The 24,735-nt window shown below is 44.9% G+C and overlaps 2 protein-coding genes across 5 annotated transcripts in view; one reads left to right on the forward strand and one right to left on the reverse strand.

The window, feature by feature from the left end:
- MRGPRX2 (MAS related GPR family member X2) overlaps positions 1-14,841 on the reverse strand; it is a 44,821-nt gene extending 29,980 nt beyond the window's left edge. The window contains exon 1 of the mRNA XM_030333295.1: positions 14,727-14,841. Within this exon, the coding sequence (XP_030189155.1) occupies positions 14,727-14,841 (115 nt within the window). The remainder of the gene's footprint in view (positions 1-14,726) is intronic.
- Positions 14,842-21,191: 6,350 nt separating this feature from the next.
- Positions 21,192-24,735, forward strand: part of ZDHHC13 (zinc finger DHHC-type palmitoyltransferase 13) — a 51,774-nt gene continuing 48,230 nt past the window's right edge. For 3 of the 4 annotated variants that reach the window (XM_030331670.1, XM_030331671.1, XM_030331673.1), the window contains exon 1: positions 21,192-21,291. In XM_030331670.1, the coding sequence (XP_030187530.1) occupies positions 21,265-21,291 (27 nt within the window). In that variant the 5' untranslated portion in view covers positions 21,192-21,264. Of the gene's footprint in view, positions 21,292-21,481; positions 21,500-24,735 lie in introns of those variants that run through there. The other variant, XM_030331672.1, reaches the window with a different exon arrangement.

Here is a 24,735-nt window from a genome sequence, read left to right on the forward strand (position 1 = left end):
ATATTATATCATTTCATTTATAAAACATTTTTCCAATTGACAAAATTACAGGGATGAAGAAGAGATAAGTGATTGCAGGGGCTTGGGAGGGGGCAGGGGAGAAGCAGCTTGACTGTAAAGGGGAAAGCACCCCTGCTTTGTGGTGATGGGCAGTTCTGTGCCTTGCCTGTGGCAGCTGTTATAGATTGTTATATAAATTACACAATGCAAAGATGTACCAGAAAAAGGTGCACGCAGAAACTGATGATGCTATTATGCCAATCAATTGATAATACATTACAGGCATCATGTAAAAAGTCGCCATGGCAGGTAGCTGGGTGATGGGCACATGAGACCTCTCTATACTATTTTTGCAACGTCTTGTGAATCTATACCTATTTCAAAATAAAAAGGATGAAAAACAGGCTGGGAAGGAAGAGGCAAAGGAACCTCATGCTTATTAAACATCTAGCTTGTGGGGCGCCTGGGTGGCGCAGTCGGTTAAGCGTCCGACTTCAGCCAGGTCACGATCTCGCGGTCCGTGAGTTCGAGCCCCGCGTCGGGCTCTGGGCTGATGGCTCAGAGCCTGGAGCCTGTTTCCGATTCTGTGTCTCCCTCTCTCTCTGCCCCTCCCCCGTTCATGCTCTGTCTCTCTCTGTCCCAAAAATAAATAAATGTTGAAAAAAAAATTAAAAAAAAAAAATCTAGCTTGTGCTGAGTGACTTCAGCTTGTTCATTTATTTGATGCATTCTGTACACCAATACAAAAGTAAACAAATGGTTATTGCCTTTTTGATATTTATAGTCTAGCTCAGGAAGATTAAGTGACTTGCCCAAGATCACATACTGGTAAGTGATGGAATTGGGGTTGAATCTATGGCCCTTGACCTCAAAGCCAGGGCTGCCTCCAAAATTTTTTAAGTACCATGTGGCCATCATGTGTTTACTGGTTTTGTCATTTACCAATGACAAAAAAAAAAAAAAAAAAAAAAAGAAAACAAAACAAAACAAAAACTGTCTGCAAAGCATTTATATTGGGAAGTGATTATTAATCAAAACTCTAGAGGGTGTTTTTACTCTGTTAGAGGGTTTGTTACAAAAGACATTGAGTCATGGAGAAATTAATCTGTTTCATCTTTTTTTGTTGTTAAGGACTCAATAGCAAACACAGAGAAAGAAGGGGAGTTAAAAAAAGAAAAGAGGGGCGCCTGGGTGGCGCAGTCGGTTAAGCGTCCGACTTCAGCCAGGTCACGATCTCGCGGTCCGTGAGTTCGAGCCCCGCGTTGGGCTCTGGGCTGATGGCTCGGAGCCTGGAGCCTGTTTCCGATTCTGTGTCTCCCTCTCTCTCTGCCCCTCCCCCGTTCATGCTCTGTCTCTCTCTGTCCCAAAAATAAATAAATGTTGAAAAAAAAAATTTAAAAAAAAAAAAAAAAAGAAAAGAAAGGTAAATTTCCCTTTCTCCTCCCACGAATTTCCCTCAGGTGTTCTGTTCTCAATTCTGGGCTCCTCTAACTTGGATGGCTGTGGGGAGGCGATGGCTTTTCTATTTCAGCTCCAAGATGTAGGGGGAAGGTAGATGGGTCCATAAGAGAGGGGCTAGAGGCTTTGAGGGAGCAAAAGTGAGGAGTGTGGCCCAGCCTGGAGGAGCTGGACGACAGGATTGGGATAAGAAGGAGCACTAGAAGCCCCTGAACCCCTCTGCCCACCTCCCCGGGGGTAGCAGGATTTCTGAGAGGTGAGGAGGACTATGGGGCTGCCTGTGTACTAAACACAAAGCACTATGCCCTTGGAGCCACGTGATGGCCCGGTGGCCAAGTGTGCCTGAGATGGCATGGGTGCCACCAGCGGAGCCACCACCTTGAAACGAATTGTTCACATGCTGGCTTGGCCATCAGTGTCCGCATGGCCCCGTGAGAATCTAGGTACTTCCTCAGCTTTCCTGGACTGTGCAAGGTCAAAATTCATGCACAGTCACAAGAGACAGGGCACAACCTTCCAAATGCCCAAGGTCCTATCTCCTGACTCTGCCAACCAGGCAGGTGGGACCTGAGCAAGATTTGAGTTGACTTAGAAAAATTTAAAAGGTGATGCTTCTCCTGTTTGGGTCTTATGGGTTACACTGATTGTGTGTGTGTGTGATTAGGAGAGAAAGGGGGGTGTGTGTCACGCATTTAAGTCAGCACTTGCTCTGCTGGGATGTATCAATTACATAAAATGACAGATCGCCCGATGTATTGACTGAATTTTAGCACAAGTGCCCTTTAAGTTGAATTGGTTTAAACATCCGTGTTCAAGAACCCTCATGTGGTGGAGCCAGGATGTGAATTCGGGTCTAGCCGATTTCAAAGCCCGTTCTTCCGCCTTAGATAAAGTTAACTCAGCAAATAGTGCCTGGAATGGGATTGTCATTGGGGCTCTAAACCCACATGGAGAGATGCCTGCCGCTTCTCCTGACAGTAGACCGGAAGCATAGGTGTTACCCAGGCTCACCTCTGCTCCTCTGCATGTCCCTGTGTCAGCCTCAGCTGGACTGAATGAGATGACAACTCTGATTTGCTTTCGTCCATGACCCCGCCTTGACCGTCCATTCCAAAAGAGCCTGAATGTTTTCTCTTTGTGGCGCATCTAACTTCCATCTCCCCAGAATGTCCTCGCACAATTAAGAATCCTATTGCCAAGGGCAGGACAGCAAACCTGCCAGGTTTTCTTGTCTGTCCCCTGGTCCCAGCCTCTCCAGCACTGGAGTAGAGTGTATCATGCAAACGTGTTGAAATGAGAACAAATTTTTGTTTCCATTTGGTCGTTGTTGTTGTTTTTTACACACAAGACGTTGAACAACTTTACTCTAATTTTAAGATAAGTTATTGCTAAAAAACAGAATTTAGCCTAGTAAACTTAAAGAGTTAATTGGCTTTATTAAACAATTCATGAATTGGGAAGTCTCCCATCCAGCAAGTAGAGGGGAGCTCCAAAGGTCTGCAGAAAGGGAAAGGTTTTTAAAAGTAGGACAAGGAAGTCATAAACAGAAAAAAGAGTATTTCAGGTGGGGTCACCTTCATCTGGGGACATAAGGGTCTTTGTAGGCCTTCCTTTCAGGGATAGAGAGGTCTCACATGACAACAAGATTACCTTGTTGGTACTGGACAGAAAATTCCTGACTGACCAGTTAAGACTACATTTCTGGGGAAGGTTACAAGTGCGATTAATTTAGGTATGAAGCCTTGGTTGGGTGACTTGGCCTAAGAAACACCATTTTGGGCCTGTGATTTTCTTTTTAACATTATTATAGTCAGAAGTTGGTTTTCGACAATTATTTCTGTAAGTCAAGAGTGAAGAATTATTTAAAAGTGTCTATGGAAAGAACATCATATTTATAAAACAATGAAGGTTGTGGGTTTTTCTTTTTTACATAAGGAAGTCGAGCCCATCTTCGTGCAAGGCTGTATCTGTTAGTGGATGACCTTTAGCAACTTACAGTAACCTCTGTGAGTGACAGTAACGCGAGGTGCTCAGAACTGTTGCCCTCTGTTTTGCACCCTGATTCTGATCTGGCTTATTCAGGGCCCCTCAGCTTGTGTCATCTGGGAGTGTCCATCCCTCCTCCCCAGACCTGCTCTGCCTGAGTCCCTGTGCCCCCTTGCCATGTCAGTTAAGTGTATTGAGATGTCTGGGTGTTAATGTCGACCTGACCCTCAGGATAGGGTGAAACCAGGAAGTCAAACTCATGATCACCATTATGCTTTGTAACAAAATAATTCTATCCGCTCCAGTCATTAGAGGAAGACAGACAAGGTCTCTCCAAGGCACCCTGCAAGCATCAGCATTGTTCCCTCATCCTGAAGTTTCTCTTTCTGTTTTCCTTTCTCCAAAGAAGTGACGGCTTTATGGTATTTTCTGTTTTTAAAACAATAGACACTTTATCTCTAAAAGCGTAGAAAGGCACAGGGAGTAAACATAACCTTAATCTCTCTATAATCTTCCAGATATATCATTATATCCTTCCTTTTTCTAGACTTATGTAGCACAAGCCTATTTATCTGATATTATTGGGACTGTACTTAGTGGGTTAAGAAAAAAAGTTAGTTGAAATAACGAATGATAATGGCCATAAAATATACACATACTTCAACTCTTTTAACTTAAAATGTATCAATTGTTTTTGAAGAGAGAGAGAGAGAGAGAGCAGGGCTGGGGAGGAGAGGGGCGGAGGAAGAGAGGGAGAGAATCTTAAGCAGGCTCCATGCTCAGCGTGGAGGTTGACTCGGACTTGATCCCATGACCCTGAGATCATGACCTGAGCCGAAATCAAGAGCCCAATGCTCAACCGGCTGAGCTACCCAGGTGCCCCAAAATGTATCAGTATTTTAATATAGTCTTTTATGTTACTATCACTCTGCTGAAGGGAGTTTACCTTTGTCTTTCTTATATAGACACCATCATAGTTTGTCTCAAAGTTCTTGGTTTGGCTTCTTTGAGGAAGAAAGCATTCCAAGAGCAGAATCTTGAATTTTTACGAAACACGCTCCCCCCACCCAACTATTGTAACCATGTTACTACTACGTTACTACTTCAAAGCATTCAACTTCGTTTTTAAAAGTAGCTTTTTTTCTGTTTTCACTCATTTTTTTCAATTTACATAATATTTAACTATGAAATTATAATTACAAAGACATTGGAATAAAAAGGCGAGAGAACTGTAAAATTGGTAACCGCTAACCACGTGAGCTATCTGGTGGGTGCAAAAGTAGGGACTAAAAAGGTACAGCTTTCCTCTTCCTTCCAGAACCTTCGGTGAATCTGAGTGTCAGCCCTAGGGGTTTTCAGGTGGAAGGGGAGGGTTGACTCAACTGAGGAGTCAGCTATGTGGTTGGATGCCAATCAGGAGAGATCACGCCGTATACACGCACAACATATAATTTATTTACAAAAGATGAGATCATATTACACGTATGGCCTATGTTTTGGTTTATCATGTTGTTTATTTATTTATTTATTTTTTTTTATTTATTTTTGGGACAGAGAGAGACAGAGCATGAACGGGGGAGGGGCAGAGAGAGAGGGAGACACAGAATCGGAAACAGGCTCCAGGCTCTGAGCCATCAGCCCAGAGCCTGACGCGGGGCTCGAACTCACGGACTGCGAGATCGTGACCTGGCTGAAGTCGGACGCTTAACCGACTGCGCCACCCAGGCGCCCCTATCATGTTGTTTATTTACATAACAATAAATACGGTCCAACATCATCCCTTTGAATGATTGCATAGTATTTCACTGTATGGATATACTACCTTTACCTTATCCCTTACTATGGCCTTTCGATTTTGTTTCATTTTTCTTTTTTTTTTTTTGCACTTGTTTGTATTTTTATATATTTATTTGATTATTTCCTCAGGATAAATTTCTAGTAGCAGAATTGCTGCATCAAAGCATATTCATAGCATTAAGACTTTTGGTACACATTGCTACCAACTCTCTAGAAAACACATACCAATTTATACACCTCCAGCAATGTAACCCCCTAATTTTCTTATTGGCCCCATGACTGCTCCCCTCCTCATTCAGCCTCCTGGTGAGCAGTAAGGACTCTCAGGAGGAAAAGGTTTAAAGGGTGAGGTGAGGCTCCCCCACAGAAGTGTCACTGAACAGTGATACAAAAGCGGTAAGTTCACTAGAGACAGAAAATGTTTGGGGAAGGGAGAAAGTGGGGTGGGTCCCTTTCTTTCGTGGGACTTCAGGATAGCATCACGTGGCAGAGAGAGCCAATAATGGGACCCCCAAAGACCTGGATATGATGGCTAGCTCTGTTATTTAAAGGTTGTATGACCTTTAGGCAGGTCATTTAACCTCTCCTAGTCTCCGTTTCTTCATCTGTAAAATAACATTATCTTCTGTGAGAGCATCTTCTGTCTACAGGTAGACATGTTGCAGCCTAACTTTCACCAGGGAATGGCTGCATTAGTGCAGGGAAGGGGTTGACCTTGGACTTCTGTGTGTATAACCGGGGTCGTATTTATCTCCCAAGAACAAGTCTTTGCTTACTACCCAATTAGGGTCTTCACCTTGTATTTGATGACCATGCTGCACATACTCCCCATTCCTATCAAGCTGGGTCCAGATACAGCTGGAGACCTGAGTGGAGGGTAAGGGGAACAGGAAAAGTTGTGTCTAGTACAATTCCATCAGGTGTGTCTTTGGTTACCATTAGGATTACTTCAACACAACCTACCTGACCTTGAACTTCAGACTGAAGATTCCCGTGCCAAGCACTATACATGTATTGTTCTCACTATGGTCCTAGAAGGTAGGCATTCCCATTTTATAGGTGAAAAAACTGGCTCGACGAGGTTTAGCAACTTTCCCAAGGTCACACAGCTAGAATGCAAATGAGCTGGGATGTGAACCAGTCTGTATGCAACAAAGCCTGGGCTCTTAGTCTTTGCCAACAACCCTGGGAAGCGGTGGGGGTGATGGGGGGGAGCGTCCAACACCCTTCTCGTTTTACAGAGCAGCAGGCTGAGCCTCAGAGCTTGTCAAGAGCACACACAGCTGGTCTGTAGCAGAAAGAAGCCTAGAACCAGATCCCGGGGAAAGCAGGTCAACTTGAGCTAGCTGGACCTAAAGGGGTCACCAAAATGTTTAGAGGTAGTTTTCTGACTCCAAATGTGGGAAGGAAGAAGAGACACTTTGATGTCTTGGATGGGGATTTGGCGGTCTTCACTTAAAGGCTTTTTGGGAAGAGCTGTGAAACACCTGTGCAGACAAGCCTGATTAGTCCCTTTCTTGATCTAAGGCAACCTTGAAATGCATACGCAGAGTGACAAACAATGTGTATGGAGTTGCCGGATAGCACCTTCTGTCATATCAGGGAAGACTTCCTGGAGGGGTGCATTTTCAATAGTCCCTGAAGGGTTGATACAATTCGAACAGAGCTGGTGACACCTGGATGCCTAGTAAGTGTACATGGCTACTGTAAGCCAAGCAAACCCTAGTGTAACATTTACATGCTTGGTGATGTTATTTTAAAACCATCCTTACTGAATGCATAGGCTGTGTTTGCTTGTGTTATTTTATTGAATGAAAAAGCAGAATGATCACCTATGTCGTAGGCCCATCCTCACTACCTCTGAACCTGACCTTCATAATCTCCTTGCACTGAGACCCCTCTACCTTTCTAGGCAAGGCTGTCCTTGACGGTCTCCCTACGAGTTCCTGTTGAGGACATATCTTCTTCGGTCACCTACTTTAAGCACTTATAACTGCTTTCCCATCCATTACATCATTTTATCCTGACACTGTCCTTAGAAAATAGAGGTGCAGAGAGTATTCCCATTTTCCACATGAGAAAACCTAGGGTTCAAGGTAGGGGTAGCAGATACGTGTCAATTCACTTTGACTCTCTACAACATTGAATTGAGGGTTCTGAGGTCAAGTCCAGGTGGTTAGCAAAAACTAGTGCTGTGATCAATTAGCAATGTCTGCCCTGGGCACCAAAATGGAATCAAGTCACCCGTGCCGGTGAGTTAAAGAACTCAGGTTTCCTGATTCCCAGCCCCAGGACTTCCCCCTGTTGCGTGTTCCTTATAGAGGGCTTGTGGAAGGAGATGCAGGTATTCAGATACAGGTAGGGAATGGTACAGAGTAAATGGCCCTCCAAAAGATATCCATGTCCTAGTCCCTAGAACCTGTGAATGTGACCTCATATGACAAAACAACAGTGGGAGATGGTCTTTGTAGATGTGATTAAGTTAAGGATCTTGAGGTGAGGAAGATGATTCTGCATTATCCAAGCAGGCCCTGGATGCAATAATGTGTACACTTAAAAGAGGGAGGAGAGACAAGTTTTGCACACAGAGAAGAAGGTGATGTGAAATACAGCTTAGACGGATTTGGAGATGTGTCCACTAGCCCAGGAATGCTGACAGCCACCAGGAGTCGGAGGCAACAAGAAATGGATTCTTCCCTAGAGGCTTGGGGGGTAGTGGGGATAGGCACGGAGCTCTGCCAGCACCTTGGCTTGGGCTCAGCGATACTGATTTTGAATCTCTGGGCTCCAGAACTGTCAGAGAAAACACTCCCGTTGTTTTAAGCCACCAAGTTTGGGATAACTTGTTACGGCAGCCACAGGATACTAATATACTCAGTAAGTATTAATTTTACTTCTCTTCAAAGACTTCCTGAGCTCTGGAAAATACATTTGCCCGTGTTATTTCATAATAAATAACATGGATTCCCATACAGATTCCATTGCCAGGAAGAAAGACCTCCATTATGAGTAAATATGTTCAAGGCAGAATCTAATGCCTATTAGGACCATGCTTAGATGTCTCCTGCCCAAGGATGTTTACTCTACATGGATACCACTTAAGAAGTAATCCTAATTCTGCTCCATTTCCTGCCAGAACAGTTATTTGTCTGAGGTTTTTTTCCATCCATCTTCAAAGGCCCACGGATGGGAGAATAGCATTCTGAACAAACGTAAGCCTTGGCTCCAAGGGCAAGTTGTGCCTCTACCTTCTGGGGTGTTTTCGTGTATTTGTTCTGAAGGTATTAGGGGATTCAGTTCTTACTCCTTTGGGAAGAAGCTGGTAAGGAAGCAGAAGTTCAGCCTGCCATAAAATTAGTACACAGGCGGAATTAGTATCCAAGGCCAGCTAACTGGAAGCAATAAATCATGTCATCAATTAAATCTCATTCAGGGATGGATGTGTGTCGGGGAGGTTATGAAAGATGACTTGGGAGAGGTTTGGAATGTTAATATCTGAGGATTCAGAAGATGACTGCCATAGATAATTGCAATGCAAACATTAAAATGTGAATCACCATGATGCTTTTTTTTTTTTTTTTTTTAATATTCTACACATGCCACACTCGGGAGAAAACACCTGCCTTCAGAAGACACAGAAGAGCCATCAGGAAAATCATCGTCAAAAAAGCCTCAGGGAAGATTTTTACCAGGCTGGACATCCTGATAGCTGGCTAATAGCTCTGGGTGCTCTCCAGGGCTGAATGTACTTAATCTAGCCCCTCCACCCCATTTCACCGATAAGAAGCCTGAGGCTTGGAGAACCTAAGTTCAGGGGTCTACAGTGAGCGAGTGTGTGGTAGAAACCTTACTCCTAGGCCTGTGCCCCTTCCTAGTGTCCGCACTGCCTCCCAAGGCTGCTTGCCTTGTCAATGTCAACGTGGGCCTCATCTCCAGCCTTCCTCATACACCTACAGAATCAGGTTAATCTCTAACAGGAATTTGTTGGGTAGATGAAGAAACTGGCCACTTCTTATTTGACTGGGTAAGAAAAAAATACCACTTAGAGTGTGCTGATCTGGTTCATTAAGGGCCTCTACCGGTTACTCTTGGGAAACAAGGTTCAAATTGTGTTGGGGCACCAGCACAGCTGGGAATGAGCAGGACTTCAGTAGCCCTTTAGTTAAGCCAGATCTTCTCTGGCCTAACATAGCCTCAGATCAGTGCTGCCTTTGTACACAGAAACCCTAAAGGCACCTCATTTCAGCTGCCCTCCTGGGAAAATCAGGGAAGCTTCCAGAAGTGCTATTTACCTGGTAGTGGCCAAGAGTAGAGATGTGGACGGTGTAAGCAGGGAAACAGGGTTGAGCAGAACTTTTTACTGTCCTGGCTAGATCTCTGCTATATCCAGGAGGTAAAGTTCAAAGACAGCAAGCACTTTTTTGTTTTGTTTTGTTTTGTTTTGTTTTTAAGATCACACGGTGAGTTAGCCAAGCTGGAACCTGAAATTAGATCTTCTAAGTTCTTTTTTTTTTTTTTATTTTTTTAAACGTTTATTTATTTTTGAGACGGAGAGAAACAGAGCATGAATGGGGGAGGGTCAGAGAGAGAGGGAGACACAGAATCGGAAGTAGGCTCCAGGCTCTGAGCTGTCAGCACAGAGCCCGACGCGGGGCTTGAACTCACGGACTGTGAGATCATGACCCGAGCGGAAGCCGGACGCCCAACCGACTGAGCCACCCAGGCGCCCCCAGACCTTCTAAGTTCTTAAGTCAAGCCCTATGTCCCACATGTCCCACAGGTAGCTTTCTAATTAAAGAAATCCCTTTTAGTTTGCCAATGGATGGTGGAGGAATAGCACATCATTCCTCCCAGGAGTCTCTGTTACCCTCTGGAGTTAAAATACCATGACCTTAACAAGTAGAGAAAAGAAATTCCCAAGAGTTGAAGTATGTGTGTGACTTGCACCCACAACCGTCTCTGAAGGGTCGCCTGGGGACTGACTGATGCAGATGCCCAAAGCCCAACTCCTTTCTCTTGAGGCAGGGCAACCTCTGTGTTGCGATTTATATTCTGGAGCTCCCCATGACATCAGGAGGAGACCGGACTTTGCCAAAATCATATCCTTGCTCTGCTCCTCTTCCTCTCCTGTGCTTAATTAATCAGAGTTCTTCAGAGAAACAAAACCCAGAAAGAGAGGAGCAGAGATTTTAAGAATTGGCTTGTATGTGATTGTCAGAGCTCTCACTCTGAAATCTGTAGGGCAAGTGAGCAGGATGGAGATTCAGGTAGGAGTCGAGGTTGCAGGCTTGTGTCTGAGGGCTAGAATTTCTCTGTTGCAGGCTAGAGGCAGAATAGCCTCTTCAGGAAACTCAGTCTTTGCTCCTGAGACCTTCAACTGATTAGATGAGGCCCACCCATGCTATATAGAACGATCTGCTTCACTTAAACTCAATTGATGACAAACGTTAATCACATCTAAACATATATCTTTAAAGCAACATCTAAGCTGCTGTTTGACCAAACAACCGGTCGCCAGTCTAGCCAAGGTGACACATGAAATTAGGCATCATGTCCCCTCACCTTAACAGGCGTTCCTGAGAGCACGCCCTTAATAAATCACTTTCACGTTAATCCTCATCTTATACTCAGCTTCCAGGGAACCTGCACTAAGAGCAACTGATGCTTTGTGTCCTGCTGCACTACCTGGTTTGTTTTAGGCTTGCTTTTGTATTGTCCACCCTTCCCCTCTAGAAGTAAGTTCCTAGAGAGCGGGTTTTTTTCTGTCTTGCTTACTGCTATAGCCCCGGTCCCTAGAACAAGACTTAGCACACAACCGATTGGCTGGTCTTTTGCCTGCTTGCTCTCAGCCTCCGTTTCTACTCTGCTTTGTTCTGCTCTGGACCTTAGGGAGGCTTGGACCCTGTAACTGCATTTTCCAGACTTTCCCACCAAGAGGCTTTCAGATAGGCTCTATCAATTAGGCAATGGTGGGAGATTGGCAGACGGGAGGCTCTTTTCCTGCTTTGGACTTGATTAACATCTCCCCAGCAGGCATGGAGAGCAATAGGTAATTTTTGGCACTTCTGGAATTTGCATGTGAAGCTTCTTTCTCAGAGTCTGAGTAGCTCTCCAACATGGTCCTGGCACCAGCCTGCAGTGTATCCCCATTGGGGTCTTGGTTCCGGCCACCTTTGGGAAACCTCTAGGGCTCAAAGCACCAGCTCACCTCGCCCCTCCCACGTTCTGGACTCTGGTAGCACCACCTCTACCCTGCTCTTCTCCCATTCTTAGGGATGGCAGCTTCTTCCTGCATCACTAAGCTCTGGATTCACTCAAAGTTCATCTTTTGCCTCCTCAGCCCTTCCAACGCTATATAGTCACTTTCCTATATTAAATTCCTTCTGTTCAAAATATCCAGAGGAAAAAAAAATAATAAAATACAATAAAGTATCCAGACAGGTATATGTCCCATGACCGGATCCTCTCAACCCTGACTGATATTTTGATCATCAATAAATACTTGTTGAAAGAATAAATTGTATTGCCATACTAATGTTCTGATTGCTTGTAATTCAAAAGAAAGAAACATCTTTTCCGGCATCCAAAATCAAATTGCATGGAAGGACTCTGGCTGGGCCACATGCTCCTCCGTCCCTTGGACCAGTCTCTCTGGGAGAAGGGCTGGAGCTCCCTGATTGGTTAGGCCTGGCTCACGAACTCGGGCCTGTAGCTCACAGCAGGCGTACTGACATTGACTGTCCCATCTGAACCACTTGCAGTGAGGGAGAGGCACTTCCCCAGTGAAACAGGGAACTGGACAGAAAACAACCCCAACATTTTACCACTATGGTAACTTTACAATCTTCAGGGGGGAAATAGACATGTTGGCAAATTATTATCATATGATGAAGTGAAGCACAAGTATTATAGGAGCACAGAGGAGCATTTACTCTACAAAACATGTCCACATACACAACATAAGTCATTCCTTAAGAGGCCAGCCACTGAGAAGAAGGTATTTTCATCTTCATGTTACAGAATCTTCTTTGGCCTCTGTGACTGGTCTGTTGTCTCCTTTTTGATCCAAAGCCTTGTCTGCCCAGCTCCCTTGGCCAGGCCACATCAGCCTTTGTTTTCTTTCTACTTCTAAACATCTCAGTTCCATTCTTTTTTTAAGTAAAATCGTCCTGAAGGAGAAGCGATTGCAAGCAAGTTTTCCCTGGTCCCATGACAGCCATGGCATGGACCACTGTACAAAACACCCACCACGGGAGACACCACCCCAGATAGTCAACACACATTCCCTCATTTAGTCTTCTTCAAACCTTACCAACTACTAGTGGTGTCCCAGAAATATTGGGTGACTTGGCCCAGGTCTGTAGCAACTTTAAAAGAGTCAGGACATAAAGCTACCACAGTCTGGCCCCCCAAACAGCAGCATTTCTCCTACTTTGTCTTCACGTCAATGGAGGAATGGTCGAGAGAACTGGGGATGTTTAACCAAGAGGTCAACACACATGGGGGTGTCATTATTCATTCAAATATCCAATGGGCTACGAGGTAGAAGAGAGAACTCACTGATTTTTTGTGGCTCCGAGAGCCAGAAACAGTGCCAACTATGTAAGTTACAGTAAGGTTAAGTTCTGCTCAATATAATCAAAATGGTAGAAGGTAGAGTGGGTGTTCAAGGAGATGGTGATGGGGTGCGCCTTTTGAGGGATGTGGGAGAATGAGAAAATCCTGATTCAGAGCAGTTGAAGACCCTACAACTGTGAAACCACTCCTTGCTTTCTGCTCACCCCATTTCCTGAAGTTACAATTCTTGCAAGGGGTACCCAAGATTCTGGGTCAACTCCAGATGGTAAATCGATTTAAAAAATCAAATAAGTAAAGATAACACATTGGTTGTTAAAAAAAAAAAAAAACCAAAAACCCACAAAAATGAGACCGTGTATTGATAATATAGACACACCACAGGGACGTTTTGCAAACTTTCATGCAACTCTGAGCATTTTAGGCTGCCTCAGACTTCTCTAGACTTTTAAATTTCATTTTATCATTTAAGAAGTACTCCATGCCTACCCAGTTAAGACTATACTGCTTGTTTGAAAAAAAAGTACTGATTTCAATATTCTGCCTCATACTCTACGTGAATTGCCAAAGAGAAGGACCCAGATGGGGCTGAGATGGGCAGAGGAGGTGGGGTGAAGCTGACAAGAGGGCGGGGTGGGGGTGTCTAGTTTGTGTCCTGTCTGGGAGGCATCTCGTGAGCTTCCTTCTGTCTCCCTCTGCCCTCTGCCCTCTGCCCCTGGGTCCATGACCCCACATGTGTGCTGAAGTAGTGATGTGGTACTATTTCTCCTGTGGCAGGAGTCCATCTTGTCCTTCACCACGAGGAGACACCTGTAAGTGTCCATGCTCCCATGTTTGGGACTGGGATCAAACTAACTTGGCCTTGGAACTCAAGACCCCCTTCTTTCTTGTCTGCAACATATGGCAAACTATGCAGATATTTCCATGGCAGATACTTTTAAGCGCTATGCAGGTATGCTGTGGCCAAAGTTCCATTCGCAGGTGAGGAAACTAAGACCTACAGAGTTCAATGTCTCGCCAATAACTGGCCATATGAGGACTTGAAAGCTGACCCTCCCGACTCCTAGCCTGGCTCCTTGCACTACCCCATACATCTCCTTCATAGGCTGCTGAGTGGCATGGTTGACAGAGGAGGAAGCTGAGCTAGGGAAAGGCAGGGCTCTTGCTTCAGGATTTCTGTGCCTCTGTGACCCAGCTCTGATCACAGCTGGAGGCCTGGCCTCTGGTGCCCTGTGTTCAAGTCACCAGTCTTGATTCTCCTTTCTGATTTGTCCACCCTCTCGCCTCCCGGAGTATATTCCAGCCTCGAGAGCTCTTCCTGGTCAGTGACAAGCAGGTAGCAGGTGTTGGGCCTGTAAGATCTTGTAGAGTCAGGGCTGGAGTCAATGTCACATATAAGTAGAAGTTGTGGGAAAGCAGAAATTGTGAGTACGGAGAGGGCCCCATGCTACAGTGAGAGCAGGACAGATGTCCAGAGCCGCAGAGACAAGAGAGAGAAACTAGTGACCATGGCTACCTTGGTTCTTGAGGGCACCTCAGTGCTCAACTCCAGTTCCACAAAGGATTTTGCCTCAGGCAATAGGGAGCCACAGAAGATTCAAGGGAATGGTAGAATTTCACGTAATCATTTTATTCAATGTTCTGCCTCTCCTACCATCTCACCCATTGCCCTTGCTGATAACCCATACCTCCAGTGGTCAGATTCATCAGGAAGTCAGTGGGTTTGGGAATGACCTCAGTGCCTTCAGCTTGGGAAATCCAGATTTCGTCTGGACTCACCATCTATCCAAAGCACAGTGTGGAATTCTTTCATTCAGAAACTGAGATGACAGTTAACCAATTAGGGCTTCCCTGGTCCCTTCTATATTCTTGAACAACTTGCACCACAGCAGGCCAGCTTGACCGGTTACCATGGACACCACCGTTGCTATAATTGGAGCCCGCTGGGCAGCAGCTAACAGCAGATTTTACCAGTTTCTTGTCTTCTAGTGAAGGCAGAGCCAATGGGAATGCAGCTCTCCTCATCAACACAAAGAGTTTAGTGTGTAGGGTAGGGTGGTGGTGGAAAGAGAAGAACAATTTCTCCTATAAAATGTCACAAACCAATGTCCTCGCTGAAACAAGGAATAAATTTTGACCAGTAGAACTGTGGCCATTATATTTCCGGTAGTCATGAATATTTCGGAGTGGGATCATAATCAATGTTAGGGCTGAGTTTTCCCTAAGATCTCAGCTTTTCTCTGTTGTCTTAATATCTAGTAACGGCCAACATTTACAGAGCACTTACTGTATGTACATTACATACATTCTTCCATTTAATCCAGACAACTAGTCTATGGAAGAAAGTTCTCTCACTATTCCCATTTTATAGACGAGAGCATGTAGGCTCAAAGTGGTAAGGTCTCTTGCTAAGAGCACGCAAAAAGTGAGCCTCTAAAACTCATGTCCCAACTTGATTCTTCCAAGTAGGTGGGAAGTTTGAAAATACTTTTGAAAAAATACCTGTGGGAGGTTTTTAAAGGTCCTAGGCCCCAAACGTAATTCTTGTCAGTGACTGTATTGGCAAGGCCACAGCCTTGTCCCACAGGAGACAGCCCTGCCCCTGTTACCGGAAGTTCTGGGCCTGGGCTCTTCTAAAGTCTCTAGCCTGACACCCTGGGGAAATTGCTTAAGCTTACTGAATTACAGTCTATAAAGTGGAGTGCTAATTCCCACTCTGCTTACATCACAGGGATGTTATGCCTCAATCTAAGTAAAAGCGAAAGTGTTTTGCAAACTGTATAAAACCATAGATGGGATTCTTCAACTCAAGCCAACATTTTTTGAGCACTTAGCCCGGGTTGGGAAGTGTGCTAGGTGCCAGGGATATAAATAAAAATTAATAATTTTTATGCGCGGGGCGCCTGCGTGGCTCAGTCGGTTGGGCGTCCGACTTCGGCTCAGGTCATGATCTCACACTCCGTGAGTTCGAGCCCTGCGTCGGGCTCTGTGCTGACAGCTCAGAGCCTGGAGCCCGCTTCAGATTCTGTGTCTCCCCCTCTCTCTGCCCCTCCCCTCCTCACGCTCTCTCTCTGTCTCAAAAATCAATAAAAACATTAAAAAAAATTAATAATATAGGATTGTTTGTTCACTCAACAACTGGGTATGGAGCTGAGTTCCCATGGACCAGGTACTGTGCTAAGCATCGGGAATGCATCTATGTCTGAATCAGGGCCGGGTTCCGTGCTCCCAGAACTGCTCATGATGTACAGAGAAGAGAGATGTTCAAAACGTTCAACAATGTTCCATGGGTGCTGTTAGAAGAACTCCGGGTGCTATGGGGGCATCTAGCAGGGAGTCCTAACCTGATCTAGGAGTCCAGGCCTCCCTGAGGAAGTGATATTTAAGTGTCCTCTGGGAGCACAGAGACTAAGTGGGGACTGGGTATATAAACCAATAAATACAGAGCTATGATACATGGACACAGAAGGTAGAGAGGCAAGTCTTGCCACACCTGTATTAATCACACACACACACACACACACACACACACACACACACACTAATCTGGTTAATCTGGCAAGTAAAATATAAGCTGTACACCATAGTCTCCTAATTCAGACCATATTAACTTAGAGTATCTCATTGCCAGATCTTGACGACTTGTATATAAATGAAGGGAAAGAGTCACTTTCACTTTTTAACTATGAGGCTTTTCATACATAGAACACAAGAGACCGAGAAAGACTTGTAAGCAATCCGTGTCCCATCCCGCAACCCTCAGCCCTGGGAATCCGGGAGGTTGTTTACAGTTAGAAACTGAAGCTACTTGACGGTTGTCGAGGTAGCCTTGGAGCGCGGCCAGAAGAGTTGTCCTAATCTTATCTTCTCCGCTAACTTGTAGAAATGGTCTTAGACAGGTCCCTCCCTCCTCAAGCCTCAGTTTTCCCACCTGTACATAGAGGAAGTTGGGAAAGTCCTTTTGAGCTAGTTTTATGCGTTTTTGAAAAGGACTTTTTGCCCTATCTCCCCAGGCTAATGTGGGTCCCTTGTTAGCACTTATCATTGTCTGTACTTCTTTTTCTTAAAAAAAGAAAAAATCTGTTTATCTATTTCTATCAGTATTTGCCCTCTCCTGAAGACCTGACCTTCAGAAGAACAGAGACTCTGCTGTTTGCGACTGTACTCATATGTTTTAGCCTGTACCTGGCACATAGTAGGAGCTCAATAAATATTTGTGGCCCCAATGTTCCTGATGAGCACTCATCCCTACCCCAGCCCTGCTGGCTTGATACCAAAAAGCATTGGGCTGACAGATGTGTAGAGCTTTTTGACATTACAAAGGGTCATTCCAGGGCCTTTGACATAATTACAAACACAAAGCCCTGTTACAACAAACACTCCTTTCCTTTCCAAGGCTGTGGAAGAAATGAAGCCAGAATCACAAGTTCAGTCAGAATGAAGTCAGTTGCCACCCATAGTGTGACAGTAGGGATTAGCAAACCCTATTATGGAATTTTTCTCCAAAGCCAAGAATTGTTAAACGTTGCGAAATCGGTACTGCTTAGAGTGATTTATGGAGGTGAACCACATTTGATTTCCTTGTGTCAACCCTTACTTTGACTGTATTCATTCACTTGTTCATTTGTTCGGATACACTTCTTTTTAGGCTTTACTGTGTGCCGACTTTGAGCAGAACATGGTGAGATGTGTGCCAAGAGCCCATGGAGGGAAGTGCATCTACCCAAGAATTGCAAGGCTCATCTAAGATGTTAGTATCTGGGAACCCATTTGACTAAGGTCTGTCTCTTGCTGGGGTGCCTGGGTGGCTCAGTGGGTTAAGCATCCAATTTCAGCTCAGATCATGATCTCATAGTTTGTGAGTTCAAGCCCTGCGTTGGGCTCTGTGCTGACAGCTCAGAGCCTGGAGCCTGCTTTGGATTCTGTGTCTCCCCTCTCTGTCTGCCCCTCCCCTGCTCATGATCTGTCTCTGTCTCTTCTCTAAAAAAATAAATAAACATTAAAAAAAAATTTTTTTAAAAGTCTCTTGCTACTAAACAGTAAGCCTCAGGGAAACAGGGACTATTTTTTTTTTTTTTTGTCTTGCTCAATATTGAACAGTACTTGGTACACAGTAGGAACTCAATATATAGTTGCAGAATGAGGGAAACAGTATCATCTAAAAGAGATCCAAAAAGTGCTATGGGGATTGGAAGGTAGAGCTTAGTCTCAGCTAGGGAAATTATATGATCAAAACTGAGTGCTTAGTGCTTAGTGCTTCCTGCAGCTGTTCTCAGCCCTATTTGACAATGGGGAAACTGCCACAGAGAAAGAAAATGATTTGTCTGGGGTCACACCGTGTTATGGGCTGAATTTTGTCCTCCTCCCATTCATATGTTGAAGTCTTATCACCTAGTACCTCAGAATGTGACAGTATCTGGAAGGAGGGTCTTTAAAGAGGCAAATAATTTAAAAATGCAGTCATAGGGGTGGGTCTTAATCTATATGACTAGTGCCCTTAAAGAAGAGGGGATTAGGACACAGACACCTATGAAGGGAAGAACCTTGCGAAGACACAGGGAGAAGATGGTTATCCATAGGCCAAGGAGAGAGGCCTCAGAAGAATCAACCCTGTTAGTATAACACCATGATCTGCTGTCCTCTAGAACTGTGAGAAAATAAACTTCTGTTGTTTAAGCCCCTCAGTGTGTGGTACTTGGGTATGGCAGCCCTAAGTGAACTAATATGCTCAATAAGTGATGGCAGAGTTAGGATGAGAAGTCAGGTCTGCTGAATCTCTCTCTTAAGCTCTCTACACGGCCCCACCCGGCTGCTCCCCAACACCTGCTCCTGGTGAGGGCGAGAACGATGATGCTAACAGCTAACCCATATATAGTGCTTATCATGTACCAGGCACCCTTCTACGTACTTTACATACATTGGTTCATCTAATTCTCTCAACATGCTTGGGAAGTAAGTACTATGATTGTTCCATTTTTACACATGAGGAAACCGAAGAACAAATTGAGCAAACAGATTGAGCAACTCGCCCAAAACGCCCCAAAGCAGCCAGCTACTCAGTGCTCCAGGGGCTGAGAGCCGCTCCAGGGACTGCTCCTACCCTCCTGCTGTTCTACTGTGGTTTGTCTACATACCAAAGTCGTTTTTAAACATGGGAGGTAATGGTGGCACTTCGGGCCTCACTGGGTTTGCTTTTATATAGCCATCCTTGTGGCCATACTTACCCCGATCTGAAGCGGTTCAAAGGAGGCATAAAACAAATGAGCGGAGGGGAACTGGAGTCTTGCTAAAGAGTAGAGTGTTGGGATTTATTTGTTCCAGAATCTTCCCATGTGTTAGGATATCAATCAGAAGCACTGAAGGAACGGATTTCAAGCATCCTGCAAGTTCAAAAACATCTTCTAATTCAGTTCTTGAAAGTGAAACAACCAAACGACTCCAGTCAAAGCCGCTTTGCAGTAAGAGACCTGGGTTTAAGTCCTCTCTTGACCACTAACCAGCTGTGTGACTTGGGTTTATATGCTTAGTTGGAGCTTCAGTTTTCTCTTTTGGGAGATGGGGGAACTAACACTCCTTTCGTGGATTAGACATAATATATACAAAAACACTGCCACGGTGCCAGTACATAGTAAGTGATCAATAAACACTGCTCTTATTAGCTAAGCAAAATGACCACACCCAAAGGCTTTCTCCTCCATGAAGCCTTTCCCGATGTCTCATCCTAGCCTGTCCAAATTGATTGCTCACAGCTCTGGCTCTCCCAGGAAGTTGCTTACACTTCTATTGTCCTTCATTGTATCATAGAAGTTGATGACATGCCAATCATTCTGTCCATCCACTCAGTGAAATTATACCAATCATTTTCCGCATCCCAGTGCTGTGCTGGGCACTGGGAGTTCAGAGATGGGTGCCTAGACACTCGCTTTTGCCCCTATCCAGCCCTGTTTTAGCTCTTGTTACCACATCCTTGCAGACTCCTTCAAAAAACTGAGGCTGTTAGTTTAGGCTGGGGAAAGGTGGATGGAAAGAGAGATATGTGCTAGCTATCTGCAAAATCCCAAAGGACATCACTCTGCGGAGGAGATGTTACCAGAAGACAGATGTAGTTCCAGAGAACAGAATGGGCCAGTGGGGGACATCTCAGGAGATAACAGGAGGGCATTCCAAGAGAAAAAGATTCTTGTCAATTTTGCTTATAGCTCAAAGAGTTTGGGCTTTGGGGCAACTCAGGGCTATTGAGACCCTGTGCTCAATAGGCAGGGTCGTAATAATAATAATAATGACAACAACAAAGATTAAAGGGTTTTTTTTTTATACAATTACATTGTATTATAGTATTTATTATGGGAACCCCCATCACTTTGTTGGGTTTCTAGACACTTCTTTCATCATTAAAACTATTTTTACAGAATAACATTTTCAGTTCCTTTCCAGTTTAATTTATAAAGGTCTCAATCTGGTTCAGTTTGGCAACAGATATATCAAAGAATAATTACAAAGGCTGTGTTAAGTGCTGGGCTAGAAGACTCCAGTGTTTTCTGGGGTCTGAGGTAAGAGAACCCCACTGCCCCAGTGGAGCTACCAAAGGGTGGGAACCAAGCCTTATCCTAGCTTCATAACTGTCCTTCAAGCTGAACAGAGTTTAGATGCCAGCTTCTTCAATGCAGTCCACAAAAGGGCATGGAGAACGCGGGGTGGGGGGTGGAGGGCTCTTACCCAATCTTCCCCTAGTCTGGGCAGTGAAACTCACATATTTTCTGTTTTGTATAAAAAACAAACAAACAAAAAAAACAACAGAGGCCCAGATGGTGGAAGTGACTTACTCAAGATCAAAAAGTGGAGAGTGGCAAATGTTTTAATAGTTAACACTTACTGATTCTTTATTATAATGTCAAACATTGGCTAAGGGGCTTTGCAGTTTTCTCTCATTTAATCCTCTGACAAGCTGTCAAGTAGTTACCCTTATTTTTCCCCATTTCACAGATGAGGAAATGAGGTAAAATAAGACATTTTCACAAGGTTATCTAGCTATTAAGTAGCCAAGTCTGCATTTGCTCTCAATAGGTGGTGGGTTGACTTTGGAATAACAGCCTGATCCTGGACGTGTGTTGGGGGGGGCACGATGAGGCACGAGGGACAGGTGGACGCCTACCTGCGCGTGCACTGCACAATCTTGGCCTGGGGCTGGAAGCACAAGGAGGGGGCGGGTTAGGGGTGGGGCCTCCTAATCGCGGTTCCCCACTAGCTTCCCCGGCAGAGGAAAAGTCCCGCCTCCCACTTAAGAAAGGGCAGGGATTGGCTCTTCCGAGGAAGATTGGCAGCACAAAGCACGAAGGGGGCCGCGGCGGAGGCGGGGCCGCAAGCAGGAAGTGGGAGTGAAGGTGGCTCGAGGGGGTGGCCCGCGAGCTGCTACCACCACTTCGCCTGGTCGCGGCCGCCAGGGGCGAGATGGAGGGACCGGGGCTGGGCTCGCAGGTGAGTGCGACCGGACGCTGGCGGTCTTGGGGCCGGGAGAGCAGCGGCGGCCATGGGGAGAGGGAAGGGCGTAGGTGTGAGGCGGCTCCTAACAGGGGCCTCCGGGGGCGGAGGGGCCTGGGCCGGGGAGGAGGAAGCATGGAGACGCCGAGAATGATGCGGGGAATTCTCTCGGAGGCGACCGGAAAGAAAAGGCGAGGACACACGGGTGAGTGTCCTCCCGGCCCTCCAGCCTGCACGGTGGGCCAGGATGCCCCCCCAGGACCGGTACCCCCGTGCCCGGCAGGGACCTCAGGGGCCTGGGAGTGGAGTGTGGCCGTTCCTGGGAGAGGTGTCGGGTGACACACCTGAGTTGGACCAGCCTGTCTTGACCTTGGCCTGGAATCCGTGCGGTTCTCTTGATCTCTTTTTTCCGTGGAGTTGCCTGGGCACCTGCCTTCGCCCCACCCAGCCCTGTTCTAGCTTTTGTTCCCACATCCTTGCTGACTCTTTCAAAGAACTGAGGCTGTTGGCTTCTGCTGGGGGAAAGGTGGGTGGAAAGAGAGGTAGGTACCTGATAGCGATTTGCAGACCCCCCCGCCCCCCCCCCCCCCCGCCCAAAAAAAGAGGATGCTATTCTGTGGAGGAGAACCTACCAGAAGCCAGATGTAATTCCAGAGAACAGAACGGGCCAGTGGGGGACGTTACAGGAGATAACAGGAGGGCGTTCCAAGAGAACAAGATTTTTTGTCCTTTTTGCTTATGGCCCTTTCCCAGTGCCTAAAGTGCCGACTGACATGTTGTAGCTGTTCACTTAATGTTGGATAAATGAAGAATATCCAGATTCTGCCAACATTTAGTGAGTGCTTAGCATATACCAGAAGCTTTTATATGCATTATTTTATTCTGGAATTGAAGCATCGTGAAGAACATCATATTGTCTCCTTTTTTACTGAGGAGAAAACTGAAGCTGCCTCCAGTTGGAGTGAGCTACATAGCAGATTTTCGGCCCTTAATGGGACCCAAGCAGTTTGAGATGACTGGATTAGTTGGCCTCTAAAAAAAGAAGTGTTTACAATCCTTACAGTGTTTCTCATGCTTCCTCATTCCTGTCCTTCTTTAAGCAGCCTGATGTGGGTTTAAGAGAAAGAATAAAACATGTTTAAGAGAAAGGATAAAACAAGAGAATTTGTTAAGTTGTTCTTACCGTATTAGGTGTTCTTGCATTTTGACAGTGGGAAAAAAAAAGGTTCGCAAGCCTGCTGGATTTTACAAAAGGGGGCAAGAGGGGGTATAGTTTCACCTGGAAGCTGTGTCTCATTTTATTTCTCAGAGAATCTCAAGGAAAAGTTGAGAGAATTACCTGTCTTATCTTAATTACTGCCACTCATTGACAAAAGCCTTCAAGTGCTTAAAGTCCACTCCCTGGTGCTGAAGGGAAAGATAGCCCTGCTCCAGTTTCATGACAGGTGGAGGAAGAGAATGATTCAGAGGTTGAAATTAATGGGGCATGGTAGAGTGGTCATTGTTAATAATAATTGTTGTTGTTAATAATACCATAATAATAATAATAATAATAATAATAATAATTGTTTTTCAGTAATAAAGATTTCACCTGTATATGGTGCTCTACAGTTTGCAAAATATTTCCCCATGCTTGATCACTCTGACCCTATGAGGTGGGGAGGGATTGTTATTCTAGTTTGAAAGATTAGAACTGACGCTCAGAATATCAGAGGCATTTGTTAAAAGTCAGATAGCTGCCAAGTGACAGAGTGAAGACTTCATTCTTTCTACTACGTGCCAGGCACTGGTATAGGTGCTGGAGATAAATCAGTGAACAAAACAGGCAGAAACTTTCCTGTTCTTGTTGGATTTGGTTCTGCTGATTCCAATTTCAGTGTTGTTGGGTTTTTTGTTTTTGTTTTTGCCAGAATTTGCTTATGCCATTTGACCCCCAGTTTCCTCTCTGACCTCTTTTTCTTTTTTACTACTTTCTTGCTTGCTTAATCAACCCTAGCCACACTGGCCTCAAGACCTTTGTACTTTCTCTTCACTCTGGCTGGCGTACTCTTTCCTCCTATGCCCACATGGCTTATTCCCCCACCACTTTAAGGTTTTTGTCTTTTTTTTTTTTTTAATAAAGAGTGTTGCATTTTTTGAAAGTTTATTTATTTATTTTGAGAGAGAGAGAGCACAGCAGAGCCTGATGCATACTTTGTCTTGTTTGTTGTCTCTTTCCTTCCATTGAATGTAAGTTCTATGAGGGCAGTGATTTTTATCTGTTATGTTCGCTGCTGTGTGCCTAGCATCTAGAACAGTGCCTGGTGTTGATGGGTACTCTGTAAACAAATGTCCAATGAATGAACTTAGAAGCAACTCTGTACTTCTGTTAATGTCATGAGAAGTTTTAATGGTTATCTATTAGGTTTCTCTTTGTTTTATTTGATAATCTGGCAGGAATAGTCATCCTCATCAGAGTTTGAATATGATTTTTTAGATCTTGGGTTTCTTTTCAATTAATGCCCAGTGTAACTTTAATAGTACTTATTTACTATTTAGAAAAAAATAATATGATTCATGATATCTCCATGTGAAAAATATACGATCCCTTATATCTTATATCTTATATTGTTGTATCTTAAAATTGTTCTAGTTTTCTATTGCTGTGTAACAAACCACCCTAAAACATAGTGGTGTAAAACAACCGTTGTCATGCTCATGGACTGTGTGTCAGGAATTTGGACAGGGCATAGCAGAGATGGTTTGTTTCTGCTCTACTGCTAGAAAGCTTTTGCTAGAAAGACTCATAATCTGGAATACTTAGTAGCTGGGGTTAGTATCATCTGGTGGTGTCTTTACTCACATATCTGGCAGTTTATGTTGACTTTCAGCAGGAACACCTACATGTGGCCTGGGCTTCTGCGCAGCATGGTGGCTGGGTTCTAAGAGTGAGCATCTCAAGAGACAGAGAGAGGAAGCTGACAGTTTCTAAGACCTGGGCCTGCAAACTGGTGAAGCATCAACTTTTGTGGTATTTGGTTAGTGAGGCAGTCACAGAGCTGAGATTTGAGAGGAAGGGACACAGACCCTCTCCTCTTGATGGAGAGGTATCAAAGAATTTAGGGACTTTGTTGTAAAAATCACCACAGATGTATCCATATCTCTGTTACATAATTTTCATAATGTCTTGCTCTTCCCTGTGAGGGAGATTATTCAGGCAGCTACCTATTTCTTGGTATCCTTTGTACTTTTTTAAAAAATTAAGTGTATTTATTTAATTTTAGAGAAACAGAGATAGCCCAAGTGGGAGAAGGGGGCGGGGGGGGGGGAGAGAGAGAGAGAGAGAGAGAGAGAGAGAGAGAATCCCAGGTAGGCTCTTTGCTGCCAGTATAGAGCCCTTTGTGGGGCTTGAACGCGTGAAACTGTGTGATCATGACCTGAGCCAAAATCAAGAGTGGGATG

Source organism: Lynx canadensis, chromosome D1 (assembly GCF_007474595.2).
Source record: "Lynx canadensis isolate LIC74 chromosome D1, mLynCan4.pri.v2, whole genome shotgun sequence".
In the NCBI taxonomy this organism is placed as follows: Eukaryota; Metazoa; Chordata; class Mammalia; order Carnivora; family Felidae; genus Lynx; species Lynx canadensis.